Source organism: Anser brachyrhynchus, assembly GCF_964034855.1.
Source record: "Anser brachyrhynchus genome assembly, chromosome: 2".
Lineage (NCBI taxonomy): Eukaryota > Metazoa > Chordata > Aves > Anseriformes > Anatidae > Anser > Anser brachyrhynchus.
The window spans coordinates 16,833,480-16,846,806 of NC_137695.1; the positions used below are offsets into that span (position 1 = coordinate 16,833,480).

At 45.4% G+C, this 13,327-nt stretch overlaps 1 protein-coding gene across 8 annotated transcripts in view; it reads right to left on the bottom strand.

Annotated features, from left to right (window-relative positions):
• Positions 1–445: 445 nt before the first annotated feature.
• The window catches only part of JCAD (junctional cadherin 5 associated), a 60,012-nt gene continuing 47,130 nt past the window's right edge, over positions 446–13,327 (bottom strand). For 4 of the 8 annotated variants that reach the window (XM_080583269.1, XM_080583271.1, XM_080583270.1 and 1 more), the window contains 2 exons: positions 6,195–9,835; positions 446–2,292 (listed from right to left, as the gene is read on the bottom strand). In XM_080583269.1, the coding sequence (XP_080439395.1) occupies positions 2,258–2,292; positions 6,195–9,835 (3,676 nt within the window). In that variant the 3' untranslated portion in view covers positions 446–2,257. The other 4 variants (XM_080583266.1, XM_080583265.1, XM_080583268.1 and 1 more) reach the window with 1 other exon arrangement.

The window sequence follows — 13,327 nt, forward strand, 5'->3', positions numbered from 1 at the left end:
AAGTAATTACTTGACATGAGTGATGAAACAGACACTGAAGAATCAATTAACCCCTCCCCATCAGAAGGAAAAAAAAATGCACAAAAACCTCATGTTCCACACAGACATGAACTGAAGGTAGCAGGACCAGTGATACGTGACAATTGACAGTTCTCCAGAAACCCATGGTAAATTAAATCCTTCAAGTTATTGCCAGGCATCTCAGCTTTGCTAGTAAGTGGGATGGTAAGAACTGAAGCAATTCTTTTTAGGAAGTAGCTCTTTATGGACAGAATTAGCAGGAAACATGTTTTGCAGCCTTTTACCAGCCCCCAGATGTGCTAGATGGAGATAGATGATTATTTTAAAACAAAGGTGAGTATAATAAGGATGGTAGGAACAGTTTGTCAACAAGCATTGCTAGACAGCATGCACAAGAGTTAATAAAATAAATTATACACCACAGTTTCTTTTCAAACAAGCTTTAAATAGTCCATATGTAACAGAATCGTGTTACAGACAAGAAATTCTTTCTGCCAAAACACAGGATGAGTGTTCTTTCCAAATTACAGACTTAGGAAAAAATATTTCAAGAAATCAGATTTAGAAAATAAAATTATGCTACAAAACCAAAAACAAAAAAAGGATAGTAGAATAGACCAGTGATGTACATGAACAAGTCATCTGAAGAATGTTAGCGAACAGGTACTTACAAAAAATGCACAGGAGTGGACATAAAGGCTTTAAAGACACAGATCCTATGCAGGCTAATTCAGTATCAAAGAGCAGAATGCATAGGCTTTATTATAAACTCTGTAGGTCATGCATTTGTGTGTGCAGATAAAATACACTTAAAGCCATGTATTTAAATGCCTCAAAGAAGACATCTAAACTCCTCCCCAGCACCATCAGTTAGCTGCAGGGGAGAACTGAACCCGGGTTTATTTACTTTCATACACTGGCCCAATCCAAAACCACAATGTGCAAAAAGAAGTTAAGTGAAAGAAAGAAACCAGGTATTTCATCTGAGCTGCTCAAGGGCACCGGGACGAAGATCCAAACCCATTTTTTTTTGGTAATCACAGTCACTGGAATGTTATGGCAGCAACACCAGCCCAGACGGTTCTCAGCTGCACTTCAGAAAGTTGCTCCAAGAAGAGCGATCCAAGGGTTGAGTGGGGAAAAAAACAGAAATTAACCCTGTAGTACATACATACATACATAGATGGCTCTTTTCCGAACGAAATAAGGGAGCACTACTGGATATGTGGCAATACGGTGTGTGCATTAAGATACACAGGTGAAATCTGCTTGGGTCACCTTCACTCAGACGGATAAGTCTTCTTAAAATATAATAATAATAATAATAATACTTCTTTATACTTGCCACTTGTTAGCAATTGTTTACATCGTAGAAAAATAGATAGTATTCTGTAACAAGAAATATAGTTACTTTGTTAAAATGGGCTATTTTAAACCAGCTACTATTCTTTCATATAAAGAATTTCTAAACAGCAAAACAAAAATAGGTAATACTGAGTGCAAAACAGCCAGTGGTATACTTTGCATTGGTCTGAAACACTAGTTGCCAGCTACTATAATTACACGTTCTGTACATTGTACTACAAAAGTCTTCATCTTTTAGAAGCTTTGGGGTTTTTGCTTTTCTTCTCTCTAGGTGGCAAGTAAGTATTTAATCCGAGTAAATTCAAACTCTGGAAGTCAGAAATAATTTCACAATCAGCCTTCGCTACCATTGTTTCACATTCCTTCCCCCACTTTGCGCAGCAGCACTTTCTACTTATGGCCAAAAATCCCTTAAGTTAAACAAAGTTTAGACTATAGAGACTTAGAAGTTTAGCTTATAAATTCACATTCTTTTCAAAATCATTTCACTAATCTCCCACATTTACATTTACACCAAAGAGAAAGCGCAAAAGCCTCACTTTATGCACTTCATCATCCCTGCTGAAGACTGAAATGCTGTTCAGATAAAAACGCTTTGCCAACTGTAGGCATTAAGTCTTAATGCTACAAAGCCAGATGGTCCCAATGCAGAAGTCAGACTTTTCTGCGGTCTCCGCAACAGTTTCAGATACAAATAGCTAATTCCTAGTGGCGGTGGTAAAGGCATTATCAGTACACCATGAACACCACGAATGGAGGCAATTTCCAAGCATCAAAGAACAAAAACAAACAAAAAGCACCCAGCAAAAAAAAAAAAATCAGTGAAACATTCTTAGTAGAGCAGGAATCTCTATTCTCCTCTCCGTTCATCTCACACCTTTTCAACTTTGGTGGGGTCATATGTGTCTGAAAAAGACAAGAAAACACCATCAATAAGGTACTGTGAAACTTATTTAACACTGATAGATGCAGCAAGCCATGGAAATACATCATCTTTTTCCTGATTTTTATATAAAAAAGGAAGCTAAAACTGGGCTGATAGCCCTAAAGATCCATCCTACATTCCTGACCCAAATTCTGTACTTACACCGGTGTAACCTGCGAGCAACTCAGATCAAATGCATCAAGATAAAACTTGGGAAGCCTTGGGTAGGTAGGAGCAAGCTCATTGACTGCTAAATGATTACATCTGTTTTTTGGATGCTTTGAGAGGGAAAGACATAAGATTTGCCCCCCTTGTATTGAACACTGAGGACAGGGAAATGCTGCAAGCTTCCTAGCAGGGTGTTGAATCTGCTAGAAGTGATACAGCTCAGTTATCGGGGTCTTTTCATTTGATTGTAGGTCCCCAGCCCAAGATTCATTCAGTGGCATACCAGAAAGCCCTGCTGTTACATCCCTGCGGTCAGACCGACCTGCTTCAGTCTGCACAACCGCAGCTCATGGTTTGAACGTTACTCACTGAAGTGAGAACTGGCTTACTAACACTGCTCTTCATTTTTAGCCTACCTCTTGTCAGGTCACAGGACAGACCTCACTTTGCATTTCTTCTCTGAATCCCCAAGGATGCTCTTCCATCAGACTTTTTTATTGGGTTTATCCAGATGATGGCCGTGCACTGAGCAGACATGAGCCCTCTCCTGCATCCTTGTGATTTTGGAGAGGATAGCAACCAAGGGGCTTCTCCTTGCGAGATGTGCCTGCCCTGCAGACGTCTGACTTACCCTAGGTGCAGCCACGGAGCGGAGGAAGCAGGGCTACCTGCGGAGGAGTCTCGATGCACACAGGGTCTGGACAAACTGGAGCTGCCACCCGCTGCGTTTATGTAATCGGGTGTCTGTGCTAACCTTGAAAGTCCCTCCCGCAGGCCGTGCTCCCATAGCACTTGCATTTAAACAGTTGAGCGTGAAAAGAGTTGCACACATTAATATCACACTTCAGGAGTAAAACATTCACCCCGGAGACTCTTATGTTGATGTGAGTGAATGTCTTCATTCAAACAGGCATAAAAATCCTCAGAGGGAGATTTCTACTTCTATGTGCAAGTGTCCATCTGCAGCATCCAGACCCATACCAAGGGGCGACTGGCTAAGAAGGAACTTCTGGGTATTGTTTTTCTTGCCTACTCTCCTCAAATTGCTAGGCCAGCTAAGACAGGAGCCTGTGCCAGCAGTACCTATGTTTTCCAAACTGCTTATCACTATTCAGCCTCTTCTGGTATTTCCAGACTTCAAGGACAGACACCACATGAATGGAAAAAAACTCAAGGGGAAAATAGTGTACGAGAGCTAGTGCCCTCCAGGAAAATGCTGCATCTTTCTGAGCTTAAAGCACTGATGGTGTGAGAAGATGTCTCCAAAGCAGCGATACTTTTTCAGTTGCAAATGTTTTTTCCCACCTAACCCACAAGAACATACACAAATTCTCAACTACTCTGCATGAGGTTGACCTAAGAATAAAAATGGATTCACATTTCAGAAATCTGATTTTCCTAAGGCCTCCACGGCCTGATTTTCACGCACATTCACACTGTGAGAGCTCACCACAACTTGGAGGTGCTCCCTGTTTGGGGGAGAAGAAACCAGGCCACAAGACGTGGAATTTCTGCAGGGCCCAGTTTATTCCCTGATAGCTCACCCAGATCTTCAGCATCTAAACCAAGGACACAAAAGGCCCAGACTGCCAGGAAGACTCTTGGCTGCCTCAGACTGTATCTGAGGGGCAAATATTGGAATTCCTGCACTGATGCACAAACATTTATTCGACATTTGGTTAAGCTAACTTGAAATACTCTCTACAGAAACGAAGCCAGATGATTAGACTCACAGAAGCAGTCTTCAAACAGCAAAGGAGAAAAGACATCCAGTGCATTTGGGAACATTTGGAGATGTTTTTCTAAGGCACAGTAAGATCAGCTTCTTGCACTGAGTTTCAGGAGAGCTCTTACACCAAGATGACTGTTCAGCTGCCCGGCTGCATTATACATGTGAAAGCCTGCTTCTTCTAAGGCCTGTAGCCTCTAAGGTGGGCCCAGCCTGCAATTATAAGACTAACATCACCCTATCTCACTCCAAACTCCTTGAAAGCAACGAATACAATGCTTTTCCAGGCTTAGTTCCCATTTTGGCTGTCACTGGTACCAGCGAGCTAGCTTGGAAGATGGAGCGGGAGTTAACAGACATGACAAACATCAGGCCCTTCTACACAGAAATCTTCAGTCCTGCCTCACTAAGGTAAGACGAGTATCTCGTGGCTCTCAGGAAACCAGGGTCTCTGTGGATGGGATGGCTTCCCACCCCACGTGGTATCCTGCAGCACGGGGTGGGTGCAGCAGGTAGGGCCATCCACGCTGGCCAGAGGCAGGGAAGGCTGTTGCAGCTGCAACAGAGGGAACTGCCGCATTGGGAACACACTGCAGCATACAAGCCTGGCATTGTCAGCAAGGAGGATAAAATTAGACCTAATTTACTGCAGAATAACTCCGAGTACAAGGCTGCAGTAAAACACACACAATCTGTTTTGATACATCCCTGAAGTCATGTCACCACAACAGTTATTTTCTTCACTCCGGCAGAAACCCCAAGGGAGGAAGGCACAGGAGAGGCGTGTGGGGCGTACTTGACCTGATGGGTACGAGGAAGCTGAATTAACCCACTTGGAAAATCGGGTCTAGAGAATACAGTTCAGAGCAGAAAGAGATGCAGAGCTGTGGGATAAAGACACAGGAAAAGGCTGCAAGACTGCAGGAGTCAATGCTCAGAACTCATAAAAACATATTTTTTTTTTTTGGCAGAAAGAAAGAAATACTTCCACTTTGAAGTACGCTCAGTTTAGTTTCAGTCCCTCTGTACTGGAAAACTGTGAACAGATTTACATCGATGGGGTTTAATGAACAACCTGTGCAAATTTCAAGGCAGAATGTCAGCTGTTGCAGACAGGACGGAAAAAGGGAGGAGGAGATTAATAGTAATTGAACAATTTTTGCACCATACATTTGCTCACTCCAATTCATTTCGTGTAGCAGACAGGTGGCCTGGGACATTTATCCTTTTATGCAGACCAATGGCAACGAGTGATTTTTCAGTTGCTCAATGCGATGCCATATGAAAACTGTTTTGGAGAGAGAACAGCTCATGTTGCTTTGGGGATGCATATGGACTACACAAGTTTATGTGCTCTTGAGAGATGAGGAACACCAAAAAAAAAAAAAAAAAGGTGTTCACTGAAAAAGACAACTTTCCATTTGACCTGGGAGTAACAGTTATTCTCAACATATGATCTGGAAAATATTCATGAGAGAGAGAGAATTTTCCAGGCCCCTTAATGTAGCCTTTTCCCAGAGGCTTCATGGAAGAACATCAGATTTTTATTTTTAGTTTCTCTTGAACTCTGATATAGTATGTGTCTACTTAAGTATCAGAGAGGGAAAAAATGCGTATTCAAGGAGAGGCTACGACTAAATCACCACGTGTTCCCAAGCACTGGCACAAGAGTGACTGTCTTTGAACTCCGCTGTTTGAAGCTGGCAGTTCCCTGAAACAATTAGACAGAGAGCAGACCGCAGGGAACGCTCCAGTCTCTGTGAATGAGTTTCAGTGTCACAAGTTAGCTTTACAGTAACTTGTCCTAAAATAGGATCCCTCGTTACCTCTTCCACAAGGAGAGCACAGGGGGTGACAACCAGATGGGGATAGTACCACCTACAGCCTGTTACTATTTGAGCGTCATTACGTGGGCATAGGCAAAGTGATGGTGCCCGTTACATAAGGAAACAGTACCCACTTGGATCTCCAAGAATAGGGTCTTACCTAAAGAAAAATCTCTGTCCATCTTCTTCTTGTCCATTCCAGCTAAATATCCGTTTTCGCTGAGGGAGATAACACGCTTGGACACAGCTCCTGAGTTTGCCACTTTGCTTCCTCTCTCCTCTTGTGCCCTCGACAGCTTCTCCTCGTCCACCTCCTCTCCCGAGTCTGCACTTTTAATGCTCAGACGTCTCATCCGGGACACGGAGTCAACTTCTTTCATGCGCACCAAGCGGTCCATGGCAGTCCGGCTCGGGGGAGACGTGAGCTTGCCTTGGAGCGTCTCAATCACCTTTGAGGTACTTCTCACTCTCTTTTCTGAATGCTGATACACGGCTGATTTGGGCACCGAGTTTAGGTCTTCACCTTGGCTGGGACTCGCAGGTTGTTCAAACGCTTGCTCCTTTACCAACGTTTTAGTGCTGCCTTCACGGTGAGTGGCCTGGCATTCATCAAGGTATAACGATCGGTTCCTCTCTCCAACAAAGAGAGCGCTCTCTGTCCAGCCACACTTACGCCTGCCTTCGTAAGAATCATCTTTTTTTCCTTCTTTGCCACTTACTGTGCTCTCCGTTGATGACTCGAGGTCCTGGGCACCATTTGCGGGGCTCGCGCCTGGATGGGGCCCAACGTGGTCATCTGGAAGCAGAGACTCCACTGCTATCTCTATGCCTAAAATTCTTGCAGCTCTTGCCTGCAAGGACTCATTCACAGGGATTTCCACTGCATTTGCATTTGAAGAGTGATCAGAATTGTTAGCACCAGGTCCTGGGGCTACATCAAGTCCCACAGACCTCAAATCTGGCTCAGAGCGCCCGTGGTTCCTCTTAGTTAAGGACAAGCGTACCACTGAGCCTCTCTCTAATACTGGATCATTTTGAGGAGCTGCCCCTTTGCTGAGCTTAACAAAGTCTAAGTAATTTTGGTCTTCGCTCATCTCCTGTAAAACAGGATTATTGAAAGGATTACCATGATAGGAACTGCTTGGGCTGCTGGACAAGAATCTCTTGATAGGTCCCGCGCGAACGGGCTGTTTGTTTGCTCTGTTCTTGGCTTCCTCTGCCCTCATTTCTGTTATCAGGCTTCCATCTGCTGGCCTGACTCCTTCACTGCTCCCTCCTGGCTGCGAAGAGCGTTGAGAGCCAACGCAGCCGGGCTCGCCACCATGCTCGGTCCCCACGCTCCAACTTTCAGACTTACTTTTAACTCTTCCTGACTTAAACACAGGCACCTCTGGCACAACCGTTTCCAACCTCCCACCACGTTTTGGCTCCTGGTTCTCATTTCTGGACGCCCTTCTCTGCGGAAGGGCATGTGCCTGCGGAGAAGCACTTTCCAAGTCTTCTTCACTGCTCGTGCTCTCCTCCTGCCCTTGCAGCTCCTTGTTAAAACTCTCTAGCTCGCTTATTGCATCCCAGGGACGGCGACTTACGGGCTTCAGAAGGAACTGCCCAAACAGCTCTTTACTGTTGCAGGGAGCGCCCGCTTCTCCCTTAACCACATCGCCCCTGGGAAGAAGGCCGTTTTCCCTCTCCTGGGCAGGCACGGGCTGGCTCTGGTGGCCCTTTGGCGAGGAGGCCTGCAGGACGGAGGTGGCAGTCCTGGAAAACGCGCTGTTGCTGGACTGGCTGAGGTACGTCTGACCCTTCATGCCGTAAGCGCTCTGCCTGAAGCCTCTCTCGTCAGAAGGCGACCCTGTCTGTTTTGACCCCGTCGTGGATGCTGTACATCCGAGTTGCTTTGGAGACAGCAGTTTGGTACTATTGGGCTGCCCAGGCTTTGTACCATGGCAAATCTGTGGGCTCTTAGGTTCTTCGGCAAAACTGGTCTGTGTCTGCTGGTCTTTGTACTGATCACCTGGCCAGGAGCCAGAGTATTTGAGCTCTCTGTGTTTTGCAGGCTGAATAAATCTGAGGTCATTCATTTGTTTGAACTCTTCTGGTCTCCACAGCTCTTGTTTTTGTAACTCATTTTTATTGGTCATGCTTCCTGTAAGCGCTTGTAACTCCAAGTCCGTTGAAGACATACTTAAGAGACTTTGTTCTTGCAAAGCCCCATTGTTATCAAACCCATTCTTATCAGGGCTCTGGGTTATGTTGTTGTTCCTATCTGTATCTGGCAGATTTGATTCTGATTTAACTGGGATGGAGACCAAACAAAATATAGTTTCATTCATTTTTTTCTTTGAACTCTTTTTGCTCTGCATCCCAGTTCCAGGTTCAAACTTTTTCACTTTTGTAACGGTCTCACAGGTGCTGTCCATATGTGAATTTCTTAGAGAAAGTTTGCCTTTTGTGTACTCTGTGCTGGCTTCGTTACGGGGGCTGTGATTAGTTGTGCTACAACTGTCTCTTTGGTCCAGCAAGGCACAATTTTCCTGATCTCGGATGGATGGTGCCAACCATCTGCCGCTGTGAGTGGAGCTGTCAGAATTTCTTTCTCCCTTTACAGAACCAGGTGAGGGTGATGCATCCAAAAAGGCACTGTTGTACTGCACTTCGAGGTCTCTCTCTTGCGAAGTACCAGAACTGGGACTACGTGCATTTTCACTGTATTTCGTGTTGTCCTGCAGACCTTCGGGTGGTGCAATTTTAATGTGCCGTATCCGAGGATCGTCAAAGGGAATATACTGAACAGAACGCAGGTAGTCAGCGGGGCGTCTCGGATGGCTCTGCTTCCCGTGAGGAAGATGGTTGTCTTTGCAGGGGTCGGCCCCCGTTTCAACACTATTCGCAGGCGGTCGTTGGCAGGCGACAACCCGCTCCGCAGCGTCCTGCTGGCTGCTGCTGGCATGCGTGGCATTGGTAGGCACTTCACTGGGGGAATGTGGAGTCACGGCTTGGTGGGAGGGGGATTTGTAAGACGGGGGAGGTACATAGACCGGGGGCTCCAAACCAGAGTCTTGAACGCAAGCATCTTGCCTTGGCTCGTGTGCTTTGGCTAAGTAGGGAACGGGTTCGTCCTTCTGGTAGTGGTCCTGAAAGCCACCGGTTTCGGCAGGTGCCCTGCTCTGTCGCTGCAGTTCATAGGATGGAGGCATCAGAGGTCTCCCATACTTGGGTTTCACCAGGGGCAGGAAATGGCCCCCCGTTTCGTGGTGTTTGGCCGATTCCACAGCCGGCCTGCTTGGGGGATAGGAGGGGGCCTTACTTACGCTGAGGGAGTTGTTGCTGTTGGTCAGGGAGGGCATTTCCACACATCTCATGCTCTCCGGCGACAGGACTCTGGGCAAGGACTGCGATTTCCCCTTGTTGTGGGCACTCAGCACGTCATCTCGCAGGGTCAGCGAATACAGCTCTTGGAGCAGTTTCTCCCTGTCACCGTCCGACATTTGCCTTCCTACCTTTTTTGGCTGGTTCCAGCTTTCCACCCTCAAACTTTGCCATGTGCAGTCGCCGGGCGCCTCGCAGTTCTCTGGCAGGCCGCCTCTCCTGACGTACTCCGCGCCGAGCCCTGCCTTCAGCTGAGCGTCCTTGGGGTGCCGGGGCACCCCGTGGGCTGCCGCCAGCCCCTGCATTTCCGCGCCTCCTTTCTGGGAGTAGCCCAGCAGCACGCTGAAGTCTTGTCCTCGCCGCCGCCAGTAGGCCAGATCCTTGTCAGCCTTGGGCTGGGAAGACCACGCTAGTTGAGGCCTGTCATAAGCCCTGAAAAAGAAAGGCAGTGTCACAGGCAATTTCCACGGCTGCCCCTTCTTTCCCTCATGGGTTATCCCGTTAGGAGGTCGAACGCTGAGTTATGCCAATGGGGTTTCCGTAATCACTCGCAACCACAACACTTCATGATTTTAGTGAGAGGATTTAAGTCAGTCGTTAGCATGAGCAAAGGAATGGCGAAGGAACTGATGCTCTGCTGGCACGTTGTTAGCTGTGCAAAGCTGTTAGAAAGAGACATGAATGCACACAGTTACACGCTCTGCAAACATGTACAGCCCCCCTCAATTGGCAGACAGAAATAATTACCTTTAATTTATTTCTGCCCTCTGTTACACCAAAGTCCATAAACTTTAAAGGGACTACTGGGAGAGGCGAGTTTAATAGGAATCTAAAACTAAAAAGTAGAGGATAGGGGGAACAGGTAGAGGGCTATTTCTTAAGATATATTCTGTAAGAAGCGTGATTTGCATCCTAGTACAAGAGCTGAAATTAAACATGTCATTTCCTGCATTGATTCTTGTTCATCTTTCTGAGGGAACAAATCTCTTTAAAGGGCTTTGGATGAAATGATACATGCCACAACAATGGTGATGTATTAGCACAGCTCTGAGTAAGGTGGAACCAATATTTAAACCTAAAACACACCAAAATGTATAATTTTTTTTCTTTTTTTCTTTTAATAAAAGAGGGATGACTTTCAACAATCCATAACTGAAATATGAAACACATCACACATTTTATTGCAGATTAGAAATTCAGAACACAGGTTTACATGAACAGAACAGTTCCTGCATGTGCTCTGAACAACCGTAAACTATTTTGTATATTACTGCTGAACAAAATTGGTATCCTTTCATATAAATAATTAATCTTCTACTTGAACCATGTTCTGCTATTCTTGTACCTAAGGTGTCCAACAGTGTAACTGCTATTGCACTACATAGCTGCCATCAGCATACGACTAGGATGAAAAATCAAAATTGACATAAATAGGACAAGGATGTAGATAGAACCCAAGAATTTTTTCCTCTTCCCTCGACCTCAAGGTATATAAACAGTATCATCTAGCTCATTTTTCTACTAAAAGCGAGATCTACTACCCTATTTGAGTAGTAGTTTGTGAAAAGATAATATAATTTAAAATTCAGAATGAGAATTACATCATCCAGATCCACAGTAATGTCCTTTTACATATATTAACTTCATCCTCTGACTACAGAAGTTTAAAACTAAGCTGGGATAAGGAGCATCTTGTTCACATTAACTCGACTGAGTTAAGACTTAACAGCTGAGCAAAGTGTTTTGCTTCTGAAGCACAAAGCGCAGTTCAGTTGCTGAACCCCACGAAGTAATAAATGTCTTAATTAATCAATGAGATATAACAGGACACCTCCTATACTGGAAAGTTGATCGCAATAACAACAAACATTTCTATGCATTTCAGCATGTAAAAACATGCAACTGAACAAAAGCTGCCTTCTTCTGAGATTATCACGAGGGGACGGGCAGATTGCTCTTTCTGTTCTGTCAGATCTGCTAGGAACACAAAATACCTGGTGTGATTTCACCATTCATCATTAAAGGGACTATAAAAAAATCCCAGAAAGTAGAGAGTCATAGATTCTGAGATCAGAAGAGACTGTTACGATTATTTGGCTTGACATCCTGTTCAGTGCAGGCCAACGGAATTCCCTGAAACGGTTTCTGCTTCAGTGGTAGCAGGTCTTCTAGAAAAGCATCTAAAATCTTGATCTTTAAATTTCCGGAGATGGTGAATCTATCACAACTCTTGCAAAGGTTAATTCAGCATTAAAAACAAACAAATAAACAAGAAACAAAACAAAATGAAACATTAAATATAAAGTGAAAGCAAATTCTTATCAACCTAAATATGAAAACCCTGGGGGAAGGCGGTATGGTGGACAATAATGCTGCAATTTGCAACAACTGCAGCTAACACTACAGGAATGAAGTGGGCTGCCTGTTTAAAGGATTTAATAGGAAATTGGGAATAGGGAAGGAAGCATTACTCAACTCTTTCCTAGGAAACCACTAAAAGAACAGTTTGGGTTAGTTTGCTTTTTTAAAGATAAACAAAACCCAAGCTCAGATATTCATTAAAGCAAATTTGCTCTAAGTCAGGACAGCTTCAGTTACAGAAAGGATGTTCCTCCGTTTATTAAAGCTAGTTGAAAGATTAAATTTGTTTTTAAAGATGAAAAGATTAATAGCTAGGCTCCGTAATAAATTTCTGAGCATGATACAAACCACCATGTGACCACCACTGCAACATGAGTGCAGAAAAGACATTTAAAAGGTGGTATTTAGGGCATTTTACACCTGATCTTTTCTATGGCATATTCATTCATGAGGCAGAGAACCTCATTCTCTCTGGTGCCTGATCCAAGAGCTGGAGATGATTACACACAGCCTGCTGCTTCCTGGGCCCCGTAAGCTTCTGGAGAGGATGGCACTGCACTGCGCAGGGCAAGGGGATGCTCCACAGCCTCCTGATGGACCTCCAGCCTAGCACAGCCTGAGGACTCCTCTGCTCCTGAGGGTGGAGAGGATCTATGGCACTGCTGGGTGATCTAATGAAGCGGTGGAAAGGGGAAGCATCCCGAAGTCGCCTCAAGTTCAAAACGCTTCACTGCAGCCGCAGCAGTGCTACACGTCTGGATGGAGAATGCCAGTCGTGCTGTGGTCTTTGCATCCAGGACATCATCAACGAAGAGATCTCACGGTACCTCTTACCAGCAGCTAATCTCCAACAGTGCTGCTCCCAGTGCACAGGTCTGCCTTGCTCCGGGCTGCAACCGCGCTGGTGCGTGAAGAAACGTGCTTCTGGACACAGCGGCTTGCGGGAGCTTCACAGCTGGCTCTCAGGTGGCAGCCAGGGACAGAGGGGTCCCATGGGACCAAGAGGAAGCTTTAAACGTTGTGAGCTTTTTCTAAAAGGCCTGCTTCTAACAGATACCATGACTGCTGTCATAAAGTGCTTTGAACTGAATCTATACAAAATTAATCTAATAAATCATTTTCAAAGCATCAGCTATTGCTAGCTCTCTATGAATCTTAGGCCTTGGCAAGAAAGGAGGCCATCAGTCCACCCTGTGCTGGCTGCACGACCGCATCTCACCCAGCTAGTGCTCTCACAGCAGCAGGTCGGAGCTGCCCAGATGCCAGAGCAGGACCCACCAGAAGTAAAGGAGCAATGGCACAGGCTATGAAGTCAAAACCCTGCAGGATGAGGCTGTTGTAGGGCCGTCTAGCAACAGCATGGCAGTTTCTCTCCCTGTTTTTGGCTCCTAGTGGGTAAACAGAAGGCATTAGGCACCCAGCTGCTCAGGGTGCAGGAGATATACGCACCAGGGCAGACTTTGTGCCCAGCAGCGAGGCACTGTAAAGAACTTATTTCCAGGATTTGGCAGCAAGGGGTAAAAAAATCAGAGCTCTGTTCTGGACACTGGCAACTTCTGTTCT